Raw genomic sequence first — 17,793 nt, 5'->3', positions numbered from 1 at the left:
AAAAAAATGAGAAACGGTCAGCCTTTTTAAATTATTACACCAACACATTACAAAGTTTTTTTTTCAAGTGTGTTTTCTAATGGGCATCCATCTTCGGTCATGAAACAACATACAGTACTGACACGGGTTCTTCTTGGATTGGATTGGATACAACTTTATTGTCAACATTCTTGATTCAAGAGCCATCAAATGGAAATAAAAGCAAACGGTTACCATGGGAAAAACATCATCTGGATCTGCAATAGTGACAAATGAGGTTACAACTGTCAGTAGTAAGATGTTTAAATGTTATTGAAGACCAGAGTGCCCAGCAAATGCTTGTAATTTACAAAACGACTTATACAAGACTTCCAACGTCAAGACCAAATACGTACAGTACAAGTACAGCTGGGAGTTGGTGTTACTCCTTCACAACTTGGTTCGCTGCATTCGCGCGGAGCACGGCTCCCGGACTCGGGTATGGTCGCTGCTGGAACAGAGGCCCAGCGGCTGTGGTGTCAGCTCCTGTCTTTGCTTCATTACGTTTGGGAAGGCCGCTTGACCACGAGCCCCTACAAAACCAATATTTTTGCTCAAGTGTGGTGACCTCAGTTAGGAATAAACAGGACCAGGAAGTCATGTGATACCATACCTCGGAGCATCAGAATATGCACTTGGGTCCATGGGATCCATTTCATCGTCTTTTTTACCTGAGGAGACAAATTGCTTCAATATTTGGTAAAAAGCGTTGTCCACTACAATGTTTTCCAACTTTAATCGAGCTCTAACAGTTGACTTGAAATTTTTGCTTAGTGTCATTCTCATAGACTAAAGAATAAACAAAATGCAAAGGGGATTTCCGTAGACCTCTTTTGCCCTTGTTGTAGGGTGCCGTGTCTTCCCTCCTCTGCTTTCTTCTGTCTCGTTCGCGGCGCTCATCCCTCTCCCGGTCGCGCTCTCTATCCCGATCTCTGTCTCGATAGCGCTCGCGATCTCGGTCCCGCTCTCTGTCCATTTTTTCAGACGGTCGCTCAACTCGGTCGTCCCCTGCCTCCACTGAGCAATTGAAGGCAAAGTTAGGACACACATCAACAACAAATTGAACTTTTTTTTTTCCCAACCTTTTTGTTTCTTAGCAGCTTTTGTTATCTGAGCAGACGGGTCGTTTGGCGACAGCCAGGCCACTAAGTCAGTTTCCACATTCCAGTAGTAAGGAAGGCCACTAAATTAACAAAAGGAGAAAAAAAAGATATATATGTGTATATGGAAAAAAACATGACCAGATAAACACTGGACTTTTTTTATTTTAACCGGAAGCTGAGTCATAATCCACTGCATGTTTTCATTTTCTGCACTGTCAATCTGAAATGATGCCCTCTTTTTGTATAATAAAAGATGGAAATTTGGACAGAACGTTTTTTTAATCTGATTCATCAACGATTCAAAAAAATACTGACAGATCAATCCATTATTAAATAATCATTAGTTAGCAGCTCTAAATTGAAAAAAATGTACACCTAATCCATGTGACGGGAATTGGCAACATAAAACGCTGATCAGAAAACCCCTACTATAAATAGAAAAATCTGATAAATTAATTCCCCAGAGCTGCACAATCATCAAAACAGACATATTATTATATTCTCAACTGTTTCAATGAATTCTAGAATGTTGCAATGTCTGAAAAATATTACTGCAAAATTCTGGGAAAATCCCAATTTATGAAGACAAAGACTATTTATTGTCCAAATTACAAGTGGTAAATTGCTCAAATGATCAAAGTTTGCATCTCTGGGTGACTTTTTTATAGCCTAAAATTTTTTTTTTGAAAAGAATGATCCAGTGTCAAAATGCTGACATATTTCAGATATCAAGCAATACGTACCAAGAGGGGTCAAACACTTTATACCAATTGGGCGGCAGATTTTCTACCCTGGTGGCTTCATAATCGACGTTGTTGTCGTCGTAATCTTCAGCAATAATCTCCTCATCTGCCCCTACAGGGACAAAATGGCATATGGCACCAGGAATTAAATCCATTGAAAATGGGACTGAATATTTTGGTCCCATGTGTTTGTTTTGTGCCCAACCTTGCTCTGTGGGTTTCACAATCCCTCTCTTGGCCAAGCGGGCCAGCAGTGCTGCAGGAAGGGGCATCCTGCAAAATGATGGACCAAAGCTCTTATGCTCTCGGGTCTTTTGGTTTCGTTTAATTTGATTGACTGTTATAAAACTATTAGGGATGAAATAGTATCATCTAAAAACACTATTGCGACATCTGGTCGCCCCTAAACAAACATTGACAATTCTGAGACTTGTAAAACATTTGATCAACAAGGTATTTATTGAAGGTTGAATAGAGCCACTCTTATTATATTTAGACGAACATCACTCCACTTGTTTCGTATATGTAAAAACAGGTAGGAAAGAACAATTGTCGACCGTGGGGGGCTACTCGTATGTTTCGTGTTTGCTTTTGTATGGGTATTTTTTGTGGTATATATTCGGAATTTATGTATATAGTATATGTATTTTGAGACCAGCAGCACACGGTGTTTCAGTGTGGGATATTTCCTGAAATGGCATGTTTGAAATCAAAAGTTCAAGCAATCAATCTTGATTTGAAAACCGAAGGTAACAGTCGCTCGAATGCAAGTTCCGAGTTTGGCAGAACAACATGGTAAACAAGGACTCGCCAAAGGCAATCGGTCGAGAGAGAGAGAAAAGAAAATAGCTATTCTCAGACTCATAATCGAAAAGATACAAGAGAAAATATTTACGGCACAATATGAGGTCGAAAATAAAAGGCAGACGAAAGCTGAGCCTTATTTACCTGCTTGGAGACAATCGCTAGAAGAATAAACGTTGCCACTTCCTTCGGCGCACATTAATGACGTCTTCATGTAACGTAATGCGAGGCAAAATGTCAAATGTACAGTACTAATTGTCTATCGAAGAACATGTAAAGAAACACGAAATTCACCAAGGGAAAAATAATGCAACTAAACTGATCATATAAAAACATGGCATTGTAATTTCACAACGTTTTGCTTTAATCCATTTCATATTGTAATATCTGTTTCTTGTATTTGTTGCTAAGTTGAATAAACCTTTCTGAACGTGGTACAAGTAATTTAAACTGAAAAAAATAATAAAATTACCTTTTACTTTTACTGTGTGTCGCCTACAGTTACGTCATTGGACCTTACCTTACCTTATGCCGCCAGCCGCTTTGTTCATGCACGTTTACTCCAGACCACTTGAGGTGCAATCTCTTTAAACAAGAAGAGGAGACGAAGAAGAAACTTAAACGGCGGCGATTTTAACAATGACGTCACACCGTTTACCACCACAACATGGAGGAGTATGCTCGTGAACCCTGGTAACGTTCCGTTCGATTCTTTTTCAGATCTTTATTTTATTCACGATTCGACTAAGTGTTCCACTTCGTTTTTTCTGTGTTGTTTCCAATTAGCATGTAGAATTATTAATCGTGAGAAGGGCCAGTCGGCCGTCATTCCTAGTAAAGAGATTAGGATAAAAATAAAACCAAATTGTTGCTAGTGAGCGTTGACAGAAAGTTAGCGATTGACAAAAATGTTCAGTGTCATTTTAGCTTGTCTCCTTTATCTTTCTTTCTGTTTAACAACAATAAAAGTCGGAACTTGTCACTGCATTACATCGAGTTTGTTTTTACTATACAGTACTTGAGTATCTATTTTTGGATAACGTTTTACTTCTACTCCTTTTGTTTGAAAACTTACAGTACAGTATCCGTACTTTCTACTACAGTACTTAGTTTGTCAAACTAGGCTTGTTACTTTTTCAACCTGTGCAGATGACGACACGATGTAAAAAAAACAAAAGATGTTTCTACGATTACCAGGTTACTCTTTAAGCAAGTACCTGTACTTTTACGAAGTACACCGAATGAAAGTGTGTGTACTTTTACCACGTTTGTCGAACACAACCTCCCCCACCCCCAATTTCCTGCCAAAGTACTGGTTGTCTGTTAATTTTAAAGAAATAACAAATTCGCCCGTACTCCCCAAGATCAAATATTAGTCCCACAATAAAATAATTCAAGTTAGAGCAAATACTCTAAGAGCAGATAGGATGCATATGATTATCAGTTATCAATAATAAATCTTGTGTGCAGTCTATTAAAATTTGTGTAATGTTGCAAATGTTTTTCAGCCCATGGAGGATAGTGGATGACTGTGGAGGCGCATTTACTATGGGTGCCATTGGCGGGGGGGTGTTTCAGGCTGTCAAGGGCTTTCGAAATGCCCCAGCGGTAGGTGTACTTATTCATTTTTTCCCTCCTTGTACTTTTTGTATGACACGACTACAACATTTCAGGGAGTTGCACACAGACTGAAAGGTAGTGGAAATGCAGTGAAGTTGAGAGCTCCACAGATTGGCGGTAAGCAGGTCATTGAAGCCAAAAGGTGATTGAACCTTTCCATGAATGTCACTGTCTTGATTTGTCTTGCAGGTAGCTTTGCGGTGTGGGGAGGCCTCTTCTCCACCATTGACTGCGGTTTAGTTCGCTTGAGAGGAAAAGAGGATCCGTGGAACTCCATAACAAGCGGCGCTCTGACGGGGGCCATACTGGCTGCACGCAGTAAGAGAAAATTCAAGTAGACACTGCAGGGGTACATCATAGTTGAACCACAATCTGTTCTCATTTTGACTGTAAGATAGCAGGATATTTGGGGCGTATCACCGATCAGCAAGTAAAAAAAAAAGCGATTATTGATCATAAGATGGAGGAATCTAGCTCTCTCTCCACATGTGTGTGTATATATTAGAGCTGTCAAACGATTAAAATATTGAATCTAATTAAAAATGCAACTGTCATAATTAATTCAAATTCGCAAAAAATTAATCGTGATTACTCACGCATTTTTTATCGTTTCTGAATTTCCTTTTATATTTTTTGTCCTATTTTTCCCCATTTTAATGCTCTCATCAACATGGAATCATGAATCAGTTTTCTACGTGCAAAATGCAAATATTTACTGAAATAACAATTTCGATTTTCAATTTTACATGAACATTTTTCATTTGGAGCAGTTATTCACACATAATCTCTCACACACTATTACTGTCCATCAACAACAGTGAAAAAAATATTTTGTCACACAACAGCTGCTTTAACAGCTCTTTTTATGGAATCAAAACAGAGCAATATAACATTATAAAGTGCATATCTAAGATGCTTTGAACACAGCAGTCAGGCTATGTTGATTCTCTTGGTCCTTCTTGCACGGAAGTCTCTCTACGGTTTTGTGTAGACATCATTTCGGATGACTACACTTGGTTCGATGATAACACTGGAGACGTTTTATTTTCGCTAGGTCGCTACCACTGCACCGCTGAACTTTCGTTGTCATGTCACCTCCTCAGCGCACTGTCACTGTCAGACGAACACAGAGAAGCTCCACCCGCTCTATTTATATGGACACAGAACACTGTCACCTTCCACACAAAATAGTTCCAAACAAGTAACAATCGCGTCAGTGGCATACATCGTATACCTGTATGATACAGGTAACTTTGGTCTTGTCAGTGGAGCAATCTGGCAACTTTTTAAAAGTAAACTTTCCATTCATAAACTCTTTAAGTATCTGTTTTCGGTGTCTCGCGCTGCCGTGGCTGGCAAAACAGACATGGGCGTGGACTTCTGCAGCACGCTTGTTGTTTTGTTTCTGGTGTATTTATAGAGCAACATAACATCCGCTTGTGACGTGTGCCGCGTTAACCTTGTGAGAAAAAATGTAACCCCGTTAAAATTCATTTAAATTAATGCCAATAAAAATGCGCTAAACTGACAGCTCTAATATATAAATATATATGTATGTATGCGCCAAATTTTAGCCATTGCCTAGCTTCTATCTGTCGTCACTCACATTGGCAGATTGTAACATTTTAACTAAACTTTTGTACTGTTTACTGAACTCAAGCATTCTTGCAATGTTTTGCAATCTTTGCAATGCCCAAAGGAAGGAAAGTAGAGAAAAAAAGATAGAAGTGTGATTTGAATATCAAACATTTATTCATTGATCAACGAGCAGTACTTGGCTTTTGTAGGAACAATGTAGCTGCTTTCAAAAAATTCAATTGGGGAAAAAATGACAACAAAATACCTAAGTTGGAACCTTTTTAAAATTTATTTTGATTTGGATGAAGCGAAGTGGGACGACATTGTACAGCAGTTTTAATCTGTAGTGATGCACATGGGACTTTTGCATCTGCATTCTCCTCCAAAGGTATTGGAACAGAAAGTTTTGTTTTTGTTGTATACTGAAGACGTTTGGGTTTCAGATCAAAAGATCAATAGGAGACAAATGTTCATAATTCCAGCTTTTTTCTTAATATTTATATCTAGATGTGTTCAATAAATCAGGAGAGAGCACCTTTTGTTTGAAGCCACCCAGTTTTAAAGTGAGCAAAAATAGTAGAAAAAAACATCATTCAATTTACATAAAGTAAATGACATTTAATATTTAGTGGCATAACCTTTACTTGCAATAACTCCATCAAGACCCATTGACTTCACGAGACTGTTGCTTTCTTTATTTGAAATGCTTTTCCAGGCGTTTACTGCAGCCTCTTTCAATTCTTATTTGTTTCTGGGGGTTTCTCCCATCAGTCTCCTCCTCAGGAGGTAAAAATGCCTGCTCTATAGGGAGAACATCCCATGATTTACCTTCGATACATCCAGATATGAATATCATGAAATAAAAGCTGGAGTTCAGAATTTTTGTCTCATGTTCATCTCTTGATCGGTAACCCAAATGTCTTCAGTAGAAAACAAAAACAAAGGAATTGAACCTGCCGTTCCAATAATTTTGGCATGGACTGTAATACTAGGACTCATTATGTAATCTGATCGCATGGCACTACTTTGTAACAGGAATGACCTTCCTGTGCCTCTCATGCGTGGCGCTGGAATGGGGCTAGATGCGATAATGCTTCTTAGAAAACTGTTTCGATTTCAAATTCTTCGACTTATTATTAGTTGGAAACGAGATTAGAGAGGTAGGTTCAAAATAACGTTCACGTAGCCTAAATAAATCCAAAATGAATTTGGTCATTTCTCCAAGCAAACCATTTTAAAGCAGATAGAAGAGGAAATCTCGATCGGAGCTGTTGCACAAACATAGCCAATACAACAATTTGGAATGTCCTGAAAAAGAAATGAACTGCTGGTTTTCGAAGCATTTACGGACACACCCTTTTGGATGTCCAAATGTGATGACAAGGGCTTCTTGTTTTCCCAGGTGGGCCATTAACCATGATGGGCTCTGCCATGATGGGGGGAGTTCTGCTTGCTCTAATTGAAGGTTTCGGAATCCTGCTAACTAGATACACAGCACAGCAGTTTCAGAACCGTGAGTGATAACAGAAGTGCAAGGTTATCATTGGTTCTTCTTACACATGGGTGGGTACATGGCCCATCCAATGATTGGTTATGAGCACGCAGGCTGACGTTCAACTCTTATTTGCCAGCCACTTGGCCGTCGATCCGTTGTTTACACGTTAGCGCCTCTCCCTCAATGTCATTATTAGATGGACACGTCGAAATAAATGTCAAAATAAAAAAGGGAAGATTAGGAATTTTAACATATTGGACACGCACATTTCAAACAATTTCAGACTTCCAAGTACCATAAGTGTAATTATCAGTCTGGTGATTAAGGGAATCACGACTTCAGACCTTTGATAAAATGGTTGCAGGAGATCAACTTTGTACACGAAGACTCCTCATATCGCATGGCCAAAATCACTCTTACATACTTGTTGTTGTCCCCCTTCAGCAATTCCATTTGCAGAGGATCCCAGTCAGTTGCCTCCAAAGCATGAAGAGCGCGACATGGCACCAACAGCTGACTTTCAGTAGAGCCGCAGAGGGATGCTGTCGACACACTTGTCACTCAGTTCATTCAGCCTGGCACCATGGGAACTTTGCAGCAGGTACAAAGATGCTGGTGGGATGCAGAGTGTTACTCCTACTGGTGTGAAAGTCGACTTACCTCAGCTGACACTGAATTATTACTTGGAAGGATGTAAATACCTTTTTGTGAATAGGGACTGTAGATATTTTCACAAATACTGTACAATGGTGTCTTGAGATACATATTTAATTCGTTTTGTAACTGAACTCGTATCTCAAATCCTAAGTCGTCTTTCGATGTGTGTGGATAGAGAGAGAGAGAAAGAGATAAAAGCAGAATAAAAATAAAGTATGTGAAAATAATCAACAATATTGGGAAAAAGTGCACATTTTTCTTATCTAATTGTCTTTGCACAATATAAATGCACTTCATACAATACAATCTTTATTTCTACAGAGCGTTCACAATATCTGCAGCTGTAACAAGACGCTTGACCGAACATTTAACATCAAATGACAAAGTCCACATCACCTGTAAACCTGGAAAAAGCGAGCCCTAAACCTGCCTGATGTATTGTCCTTTCCTTCGTCTGTGGTGCGTGTTGATTGGCCTTTGGCGAAGTAGCTTAATGGCACATTAGTGCCACCTACTGATATTGTCTTTCCACTGCAAGAAAACCCACGTGAACGTGGTGAGGGTTTTTGGCGCCCTTTAGCGGTGGGGCTTTGAAGCACATTTTGGCTTGAAATCTGCTCATATCTCATGACAAATGAATCGGCCAAGCGATGACAAAATTCACAAGTCAAAGCACCTCGTTTCTCAAGGCACCACTGTATGTGTAGTGTTTACATTTTTACCTCGGCTGTAAATGAATTGTAGCACGGGAAGATGCACTTTTTTGACAAGAGAGAGAGTTGGTGTTTACAGAAATATGTAGCATTGACATTTATTAAATATACCGCATGAGATCATTGTCAAGAAATTGGTGCACTAGCTGAAAGTCTTTTCAACATGGTGGACAATATTTTTATTGAAGGATGCCATTGTCACCTAATATCCTTCTCAAACTACACGGCTATTTTGTCGTGCACCCCGTTGGCGCTGTCAGATTACCAGATAAATATCGATCTGTGTCTTGGCCTGGGACTGACTAGACCGTGCCCAATCATCGCTTGCTTCCGTCAATTCAGTCCATCGGCGCAGGTCCGTCAGGGAGGCTGGACAAAGAGCTGTAGTCATGTTGACAAAGGCATTATGTGCATGTGCTTTGTTTCTATGTTCAGAATAGGCTAAAACAACAACAACAACAACAGTATCGACCAGTTCCTAGGTGGTGCGAATAGAGTGGTATCGACTGTCTATTCTCCAAATGACATTTGCTAATCAGTTACAGTACTAGCTTTGCAGTTTGCAAGATAGCACGAGTTGAAATGCTACATATACTTTCCAGGATTAGCCCTTTTGTTAAAGGCACTTTTTAAAAACTGCACATCACAGTGTGATTGTGTGTTCCACGTACAGTCTCTCGTCATAAGTAGGAGGGCGCTGTCTTTGTTTTGGTCAGTGCCGAAGAACCGATCGAAGGACAACTTAGGACATGTGACACTATGCGGCAAGACAAACAAAAATTCCGACATGCCAGAATTTCGTCATCATGGTTGTGAAGCGACCCAGACACAAGGCAACCATCCAAGAGTATCTGACACGACACAGGAAACGATGACGCGTCAAGGCAACTCCAAATCGGCTTGGAGATACGACGTGTGTTTGCGACATGTCTGTTGGCTCAAAATCGGGCTACATTCTTGTAGTCTGACGTTGGCAAAAAGAAACGAGATGAAGTCGTAAATTAACTTTTTTTTCTAAAGATTTACAGTCTTCTAATGTTTTCAGCAATGTTATTGATAACACTGGTCATTTTTACTAAATGTATTAATCACAGATGCAAGTAAACCTTTTTAGACTGATTTTTTGCACTAATTCAGAATCTGCCCTGATTTTCTCTCGAGCACATCGGATTTTCATGACGAAAGTCATATGATAGCAATAATATGTATTTTTGTGAAATACTTAGTAATATTTATGAATTATACCAAGTGAATTGTTCAGCAATAGGTGGAACATAAATTACAACACATGGTAGAATCCAAATGCAAACTCCTCACAAGGCTGTTGTCATTCAAACTACAGAATGAAATACTTGCCTTGGCTCAATAAAAGGTGCGATGATTGACTGTCCCATAGTCCATCTTGCTGCTCAGGGGCATTTGTGTTCTGCTAAAATAGGATCACAATTTTACGGGATTTTGTTCTGCTGTATAGAGAATGTGTTTATTTTCTTACAATACAGTATTTTCAAGTGGCTCAAATGAATAAAGACACAAAATGTTCAATCAAGAAATTGTGGGGGGTTCCTCTCCAGTGTCCTTTTCTTAAAAAAATAACACAAATGTTTATAATGTCTTTTGTTTGTTTTTTTAAAATATGGAAAATAGTACGTTTATAAAGCTAGACAGTATGAATGCTTGTTTTTCTATACATGTTCTGCAAACACAGTATGTCGCAACCAGGTCAAGGAGTAAACCGTCTCTCACCCAAAGTCAACTGAGATAGGCTCCAATATACCCGCGACCTGAATGAGGAGAAGCCATACGTAAAATGGATAGATGAAAATTTAACATAATTATCAATGCTAATAAGTCTGCTTTTGTAAATACTGACCTACTTGTTGAGTTTGGGGAAAGGGATTACTTGTGCTAGTTATCTTTACTGGTGTTGCAAACCAGAATAGTGACAATGACATCACAACAGTGACAAATCAACAGACAAGAATATTCAAGATTGTGGACATTCCAGTCAAATCCACGTTTTTTTAACTCATACTAAATATATCAGCGTATCATACAGTTTGAATCAATTATTTTAATAAAATGTTCTATCCCTCTATGAGAACTCTGCAGCACCCACAGCACAAATTAAATCCTCACTTGAAATTACAAGTAAATTCTTAAAATTGTCAACATATGAAGACAAGTTACTGGCCTAAAATGTGCTTTTCAGAATGGTCATGCCTCCAATGACTTCTTGCCCCAAAAAGATGTTTGCAGTGATCCATCCATCCATCCATTGTCTGTTCCGCTTTATCCTCACAAGGGTCGCAGGGCGTGCTGTAGCCTATCCCAGCTGTCTTCGGGTAGGAGGCAGGGGATACCCTGAACCGGTTGCCAGCCAATCGCCTGGCACACAAAGACAAACAACCATCCGCGCTCACACTCACAGCTACGGACAATATGGAGTGTTCAATCAGGCTGCCATGCACGTTTTTGGAATGCGTGAGGAAACTGGAGTATATGAATTTGAAATATTTAACTTTACCTTGACCGAGGGACATGCTGAATTTATGGCCACACTGAAAAAAAAATGGTGTGTGTAATTAACTCAATTTTATTTGGTCAAGTGGCACACTGCTGATTTTATTTCATGCATCCATTTGACAAAATATAATTGAGTAAATTCGACAAAAACCTTTATCAGTGCTTGCTTTTGACGCTGTATTAAAAAAAATAATAACGTGCATTGAAACGCGCATATTTATGGTTAAATAACAATAACACAATTCGGTTACAACTATTTTGTGTCATTGTTTTTAATATAGAGTATTATATATACGGGAGAGGGGTTCATATTTTATGATGAATGTATTTTTTTCTGCTTGTATATTAAACACAAAAAGTATTGCCCGTGTTTTCTCTGTTTTTTTTTTAATTTACTCTTGGGTCTCTCCCAGTACAGGTACTTTATTTTAATTCTACTGTCCGGAATGTGCTTCGTCTCGTCTATCTCCTACGTTGTGACGAAATTCCTCTGGGCTTTACCTCCACCTTCCCCTCGGAAGATTTCCACAGTCCGTCATCCCTCTAAACGGCTAAAGTGTTTAATCCCACCGCTTCTTTGGTTGACCATCGCGGAGAGTGGCGGACGCTGCTGTCCCCACTTCTTCCGAGCTGGGAAGAACTCGGCTTTCTGCATGCACGCGAATGCACCCCGCCGGCAGCGACTTGCGGCCACTCGCCGGACTCGTGCCACCCGTGCCAACTTTTAGTGTCTTTGTGTGTCATTTCGGCACCAAACGATCCCCGGGTTGGAAGGCTTGATGTGAGAGTCTTTGCTCAGCCCCACGTTGTGGTGAAAAACTCTGGACATGGATGGGGCCAAGAAAGGTAGGGCTGCTGTTGCTTCAGCTATTGCTTCTGTGTTGCATTCAAATCATTGTCCACACTTCCAGTCGACTGTCGGTATGCTGCGTAAATCCAAAATAAAATGATTTCCTGTGACTCTTTCTGCTTTAACAAGTTCCATGGGCTTTTAGTTGTGTTGTTCACCTTCGTGACGTGGTTTGTGGAGATATTTGTAGGTGTTTTGTGAACAGGTGTAGTCTACCTGAGCTGCCCGATTGCCATGTGGGGCCTATTAGCAACTAGGTCACATCTGCAGGTCTTATCTTGTCATTGAGGCTTGCACAACTAGTCAATCTGCAGCTACAACCACTGCATCATTATCAAAAATACTGTATATGTTGCTCATATGATCCAATGGAAGGGGATCTGTCTGCCTGCCTGTCTGTCTGTCTGTCTGGCCGTCCTCGTCTTGTCGAGTCTCGTAGTCAAACTCTGTCCAGGGTCTTACATTAACCCTTTTTGGGTGGTGGGCCACCATAACCGGCACTGTCCCTGTATACTCATGATATAACAATATGATAGCTTTCAATGATTACTTCATATTCAAAGCCTTCAGGAAAATATAACTTTGGTGAAGTTAGTATATTTGCATATGGTATGGTTTTTTTGGGAGGGTATAAAATCCAATCGAATATTGATTGACATTTAATTTGATATTTTTGGGGCTTGATCTTATTTAAGCCATCCCTTTGGGAGAAACATCCATCCATCCCTCCATCCAACCATTTTTGAATCTGCTTATCCTCACAAGAATCGCGGGCGTGCTGGAGCCCACCCCAGCTGTCTTTGAGCAGTAGGCGTGTACACCCCGAACTGGCTGCCAGCCAATCGCAGAGCATACAACCATCCACGCTCACTCTCAAACACAAGGACAATTTAAAGTGTTGCATTTACTTGCCACGCATGTTTTTGGAATGTGGGAGGAAACCGGAGTACCCAGAGAAAACCCACGCAGGCATGGGGAGAACATGCAAACGCCACACCGGAAGGCCGGAATTGACCCTCTGCACCGTGAGGCCGACGCGCTAACCAGTCGACCACCAGGCCGTTTCGTTTCTCCGGGTTCTTTGAGTTCCTTTCACATTTCACAAATGTACAGTACATTGCAGGTTAATGGAGCACTCGAAATTCTCCCTCGTGTGTGATTGTGAGCATGGATGCTTGTTTGTCTATGTGTGCCCTGCGATTGGCTGGCAACCAGTTCAGGGTGTACCCTGCCTACTGCCCCAAGACAGCTGGGATAGGCTCCAGCACGTCCGTAGCCACTGTGAGGATAAGGGGATTAGAAAATGGATGGATGGATATCTATCTATCTAGAGAGAGAGAGAGAGAGCTCGGCAGCACAGTGTCGACTGGTTTGCACGTCCGCCTCACAGTGCAGAGGTGGTCCAGGATTTGGCTCCGGCCTCCATGTGTGGAGTTTGTGTGTTTATTTTTGCTTCCCCTCTCTGAAAGTTTAAAAAAAAATGTTGGATAGTGCTGGAAAACAATTGCAAATGTTTTTTTCGTCGTCTCATTCTTTTATTTCACATTTGAACAGAGTTGTGGAGACTTCTCCACTTCATCAGTCAACATTTCGTCAGTTCGAACAGTCCGTCATCATCTGCGACATCCAGTCAGCGTTGAGAATGTACTAAGTCACATGCATGCAAAAACAACATTCAAAAAATAACAGACAGACACAGTTGGTGAAATAAAGACAATATGGGACAATGTCATGGTAGTCTGTTTGACCAAAAGATATCCAACACTGTCTTGTTTTTTGTTGTTGTATTGTATTGCTAATTATTTCACAAATTTCTTTACATTTTATGCTTTCAACCTAATACTTGTTCATTGTTTTTGGCAGAAGCCCCTCCAGGGGGCGATGGAGAGAAATCCGACACCCTTGGGTCGACCAGCTCGGCCAAAAAGCGAGGAGGGGGGGCCAAGAAGGCCATGCAGGCAAACAAGTCTGCCCTCAGAGCCCCCCGAGCCCTCTGTTGCCTCACCCTCAGCAACCCCATACGCATGGCGGCACTGGCCCTGGTGGAGTGGAAATATCCTTTCTGTGATAGGTCGCCATGTTTTCTATGTCAACATGACAACCGTTGCAATTGTTGACGTTGTTGAGGCCTTAACAACCACCTTCACACCCTTCGATATCTTCATCCTGCTTGCCATCTTTGCCAATTGTGTGGCCATGGGGGTCACCAAGCCGTACCCCGATGATGACTCCAATGCGACCAATCACAAATTGGTGCGTTCTCTCGAGAGTCACGCTCGCTTTTTCATTGATCCGAAGCTATGATTGGTCCAGTCAAATGGTAACTGGCACAAAGAAACTAGCGTCCCTCTAAAGTGAAGATAAGTGTGTTCGGAATTCGACACACAAGGAAGAGTGTAGTTAACAACCCTGCTAATTTTGAATACCGGTAATTTAAAAAAATTGCTTCCTACGTTTCCCTAACTGTCCTCAAACATTTATATTCAGGAACAAATATTTGAATTCACTTCACAGGGTCTTGAATGACTTGTCCAAACATAAATCGTAAAAGTAAAAAAAAAAAAAAAAGTTCAAAGGAATACGGACCATACTGACAAAGGGGCAGAAAAAAGGGGACTTGCTTTTTGGGCATTGTCTTTCAGAGAACCAAAAAAACAAATAAACAACTTGTTGCATCTTCAGTGTGTGAAATACTTTCAGTTCCCGAAAAATGTACAGGTACTCAAATGAACAAAAACATTCATCCATCCATCCATTATCAACACCGCTAATCCTGAACAGGTCGCGGGAGGGTGCTGGAGCCTATCCCAGTTTACTTCGGGCAGAAGGCAGACCACACCCTGAAATGGCCGCAAGTCAGTCGCAGGGCACATATAGAGACAGACACTCATTCACAATCACAATCACACAAGTCAGACGAGTGCGCCATTCCACCATGTACGACTTAAACTTAAACATTCCCTTTAAAATAAACTCGATACGATATATATGACTTTATTCTCTTGGAATTCCAACTTTTCTTTGAAAGATTAGTTCATTCTAATCATGTTACAATTGTCTTTCTTGAGAAAATACAATTTGCTGTTTTGCTAATATTATAGCTTGTTTTTCCCCCGTTTCACTGTGACCCGAGTACTTCTTCTTAATTTTGCATTCAGTTGCCATGTGCCCCGTTATTGGATCAATAATTGAAATACTGTATGTTTACGCGCTTGCAAACATCTTGCATTTTGTATGTTTTGTATCTTTTTAATTCTATTGGCTGATATTGGCGCGACAGTAGTTTGGAAATGATTGATCAGGTATTTCAGAAAGAAACCTCCCTCTCCCCCCTCACCAATGAGATGACGGTCATAAACTAACATTATTATAAGTATTTGAAGATTTGCCATCCAACAGCAAAGGCGTGATATTAAATACCGGTTCAAGCAGGATCTCTGCGTCACAAAGTGGATTGTCTTCATTAGAAAAGGCAAAATACTGAGTTCAGTATGATGAATGAAATGTAACTTATATTTCAATATATTTCTTTTGGGTCCACTTGTACAAAAAAAAAAAAAAAAAGAAGGTGTGAGGGTGTGAACAAGTGCTGAAAAGGTAATGTTGATGTGTTCAACAGTAATTGCATTAGAGGGGGGTAAAAAAAACCCTCAGTGACCTGGTGACACTGTTAGGGATGGTGACTTAGTTAAATACCAACCATCTGCCTCTGGCTTCACTCTAGACTCTCTGGTCTTCTGTCTTTTGTAATCATACTGAAGTAATTAAGTAAGTCCATCAATAAGAACATTAAGTCATCATTATCTTGTAATCAGTAAAAGCTCAGACATGTACGTGACGCTTTACTGCTCAACCCGTATTGTTTTGTGTTTTTTGTTATTGTAAAGTGTCCTTGGGTGTCTTGAAAGGCGCTTATAAATAAAATCTATTATGATTATTATTATTATTATTGTACAAGGTCAGAAAGGGAAGAGGCCAGGAGAGCTCTTTATTGGATTTAGGCTCAACTGACTGTTGAACATTTCAATGCTTCAAGACTTAGTTTGATCCAACTTGGCATCAATTTTTGGTGTGAATTCCACTTCCACTTCAAGTCTTTCACCTCAGCTGTCAGTCTGAGGCGCAAGCCAAGCGGTCGTAGCGATTCGAAGACGACTTTAAAGCAGCGGGTTTCACAAAAAGGGATCGAGTGGCTGGCTTAAGTGGGTTAAGAGGTTAGAACACCAGCGCACAGGCAGCACTCTGACAATATAGTGGCAGAGCAAGTTCAATTTTGTCTCTGAACATTTTGATTCCCATTCACATGGCATGACGTGATCTCTCATGCGTTGCAATGATTTCGTATGCTTGCAGGAACAAGTGGAGTACGTCTTCCTGGTCATCTTCACCATCGAGACGTTCACAAAAATTCTCGCCTACGGCTTAGTCATGCACCCCAGCGCCTACATACGCAGTGGATGGAACTTGCTTGATTTCATCATCGTCATTGTCGGGTATTTGACAAGTTGGATTTGTTGGGTGTTTGACTAGTTGGCGTGCGTTAAGGGTTGATCCCATTTGTCGACTTTAGAGGTGGAAAAATTTATTTACTAAACACACACACACACACAAAAAAAAGGCAATGTGAATATTGCAAAAATGATAATTATTTGCAGCAATTTATTCCTGAGTGTGCGGTGTGTTTGTGCAGGCTGTTCAGTGTCATAGCGGAAGGCATGACCGACCACAAGCCAGGAGAGGCCCATCATGCTGCGGGGAAACCTGGAGGCCTGGACGTGAAAGCTCTGAGAGCCTTCAGGGTGTTGAGGCCGCTCCGACTCGTCTCCGGAGTGCCAAGTGCGTTTGCCTCCATCTTCCCCCGCTTCTTTTATCGCCTTCCCAGCCAAAGCGTGTGTTCATCCTGTCACCAGGCCTGCAGATTGTGTTGAATTCCATCATGAAAGCCATGGTGCCGCTCCTTCACATCGGTATGCTGGTCATGTTCGTCATCATCATCTACGCCATCATCGGCTTGGAGCTTTTTATCGGCAGGATGCACAAGACGTGCTACTTCTCCAGCACAGGTCTCTCCACACTTGCGTGCACTGTTGTGTTCCACTCGTACAAAGATCTGTACTGAGCGGACGGAGAGATGGGATGCACTTTGGCAGTGTTTTAAGGGCAGAAACTATCGTACGTGTACGTGTACCGTTGTAAAATGCTCCTCCTGGCGCTCCAGATTCCCATGCTTTGCCAGTGCCATTGGTGAATTGCAGATGAAACAAACTTTGAACGAGAATAAAAAACATATACTGTATATCCCAACAGTTACCCACAACTATGAGGTTAATGCCGAATTAATGCCTTCCGCATTCCTTTATATGAGGAAAGCACAAACATTGTATGCAAACTGACTGCTTCTGTCTGCGTCTATTTTGCTCCCAGGTATGATGGTGGAGGACGATCCGTCACCTTGCGCGTTCGCGGGGAGCGGTCGCTTCTGCCTGGGCAACGGGAGCGAGTGCAGGGGCAAGTGGGAGGGTCCCAACGGCGGCATCACCAATTTCGACAACATTTTCTTTGCCATGCTGACCGTCTTCCAGTGCATCACCATGGAAGGCTGGACAGACGTGCTCTACTGGGTAACCGTCCCCGCCTGCCTTCCTCCTCGCCGACTGCAATTCCTCCACTAATATACCCGCATCGT

The 17,793-nt window shown here is 41.1% G+C and overlaps 3 protein-coding genes across 7 annotated transcripts in view; 2 read left to right on the top strand and 1 right to left on the bottom strand.

Moving 5' to 3' along the window:
• Nucleotides 1-138: 138 nt before the first annotated feature.
• pqbp1 (polyglutamine binding protein 1) lies at nt 139-2,876 on the bottom strand. The gene is made up of 7 exons (XM_086123670.1): nt 2,813-2,876; nt 2,070-2,137; nt 1,865-1,976; nt 1,101-1,201; nt 847-1,035; nt 632-689; nt 139-551 (listed from the first exon to the last, which is right to left on the bottom strand). The coding sequence occupies exons 2-7, from the start codon at nt 2,134-2,136 to the stop codon at nt 401-403; spliced, it is 678 nt and encodes a 225-aa protein (XP_085979796.1). The 5' UTR covers nt 2,137; nt 2,813-2,876; the 3' UTR covers nt 139-400.
• Nucleotides 2,877-3,323: 447 nt separating this feature from the next.
• On the top strand, nt 3,324-10,303 carry LOC147211207 (mitochondrial import inner membrane translocase subunit Tim17-B-like). 2 transcript variants are annotated; one of them, XM_086123640.1, is made up of 6 exons: nt 3,324-3,361; nt 4,177-4,276; nt 4,342-4,405; nt 4,478-4,606; nt 7,269-7,331; nt 7,806-10,303. In XM_086123640.1, exons 1-6 carry the CDS (start codon nt 3,336-3,338, stop codon nt 7,886-7,888), a joined length of 465 nt encoding a protein of 154 aa, XP_085979766.1. In that variant the 5' UTR covers nt 3,324-3,335; the 3' UTR covers nt 7,889-10,303. The 2 variants fall into 2 exon arrangements, with proteins under 2 accessions (XP_085979766.1, XP_085979758.1); XM_086123632.1 differs by having other exon boundaries at nt 7,269-7,379.
• Nucleotides 10,304-11,852: 1,549 nt separating this feature from the next.
• Nucleotides 11,853-17,793, top strand: part of LOC147211205 (voltage-dependent L-type calcium channel subunit alpha-1D-like) — a 31,541-nt gene continuing 25,600 nt past the window's right edge. For 2 of the 4 annotated variants that reach the window (XM_086123598.1, XM_086123590.1), the window contains exons 1-5: nt 14,256-14,360; nt 16,461-16,600; nt 16,798-16,943; nt 17,018-17,170; nt 17,532-17,728. In XM_086123598.1, coding sequence (XP_085979724.1) covers nt 14,304-14,360; nt 16,461-16,600; nt 16,798-16,943; nt 17,018-17,170; nt 17,532-17,728 — 693 coding nt within the window. In that variant the 5' untranslated portion in view covers nt 14,256-14,303. Of the gene's footprint in view, nt 12,104-13,970; nt 14,161-14,254; nt 14,361-16,460; nt 16,601-16,797; nt 16,944-17,017; nt 17,171-17,531; nt 17,729-17,793 lie in introns of those variants that run through there. The other 2 variants (XM_086123608.1, XM_086123617.1) reach the window with 2 other exon arrangements.

Source organism: Hippocampus guttulatus, chromosome 1 (assembly GCF_054856545.1).
Source record: "Hippocampus guttulatus isolate MCC_2025c chromosome 1, RoL_Hgut_1.0, whole genome shotgun sequence".
In the NCBI taxonomy this organism is placed as follows: domain Eukaryota; kingdom Metazoa; phylum Chordata; class Actinopteri; order Syngnathiformes; family Syngnathidae; genus Hippocampus; species Hippocampus guttulatus.
The sequence above is the reverse complement of the archived record's forward strand: the minus strand, read 5'-3'. Positions and strand labels throughout refer to the sequence as shown.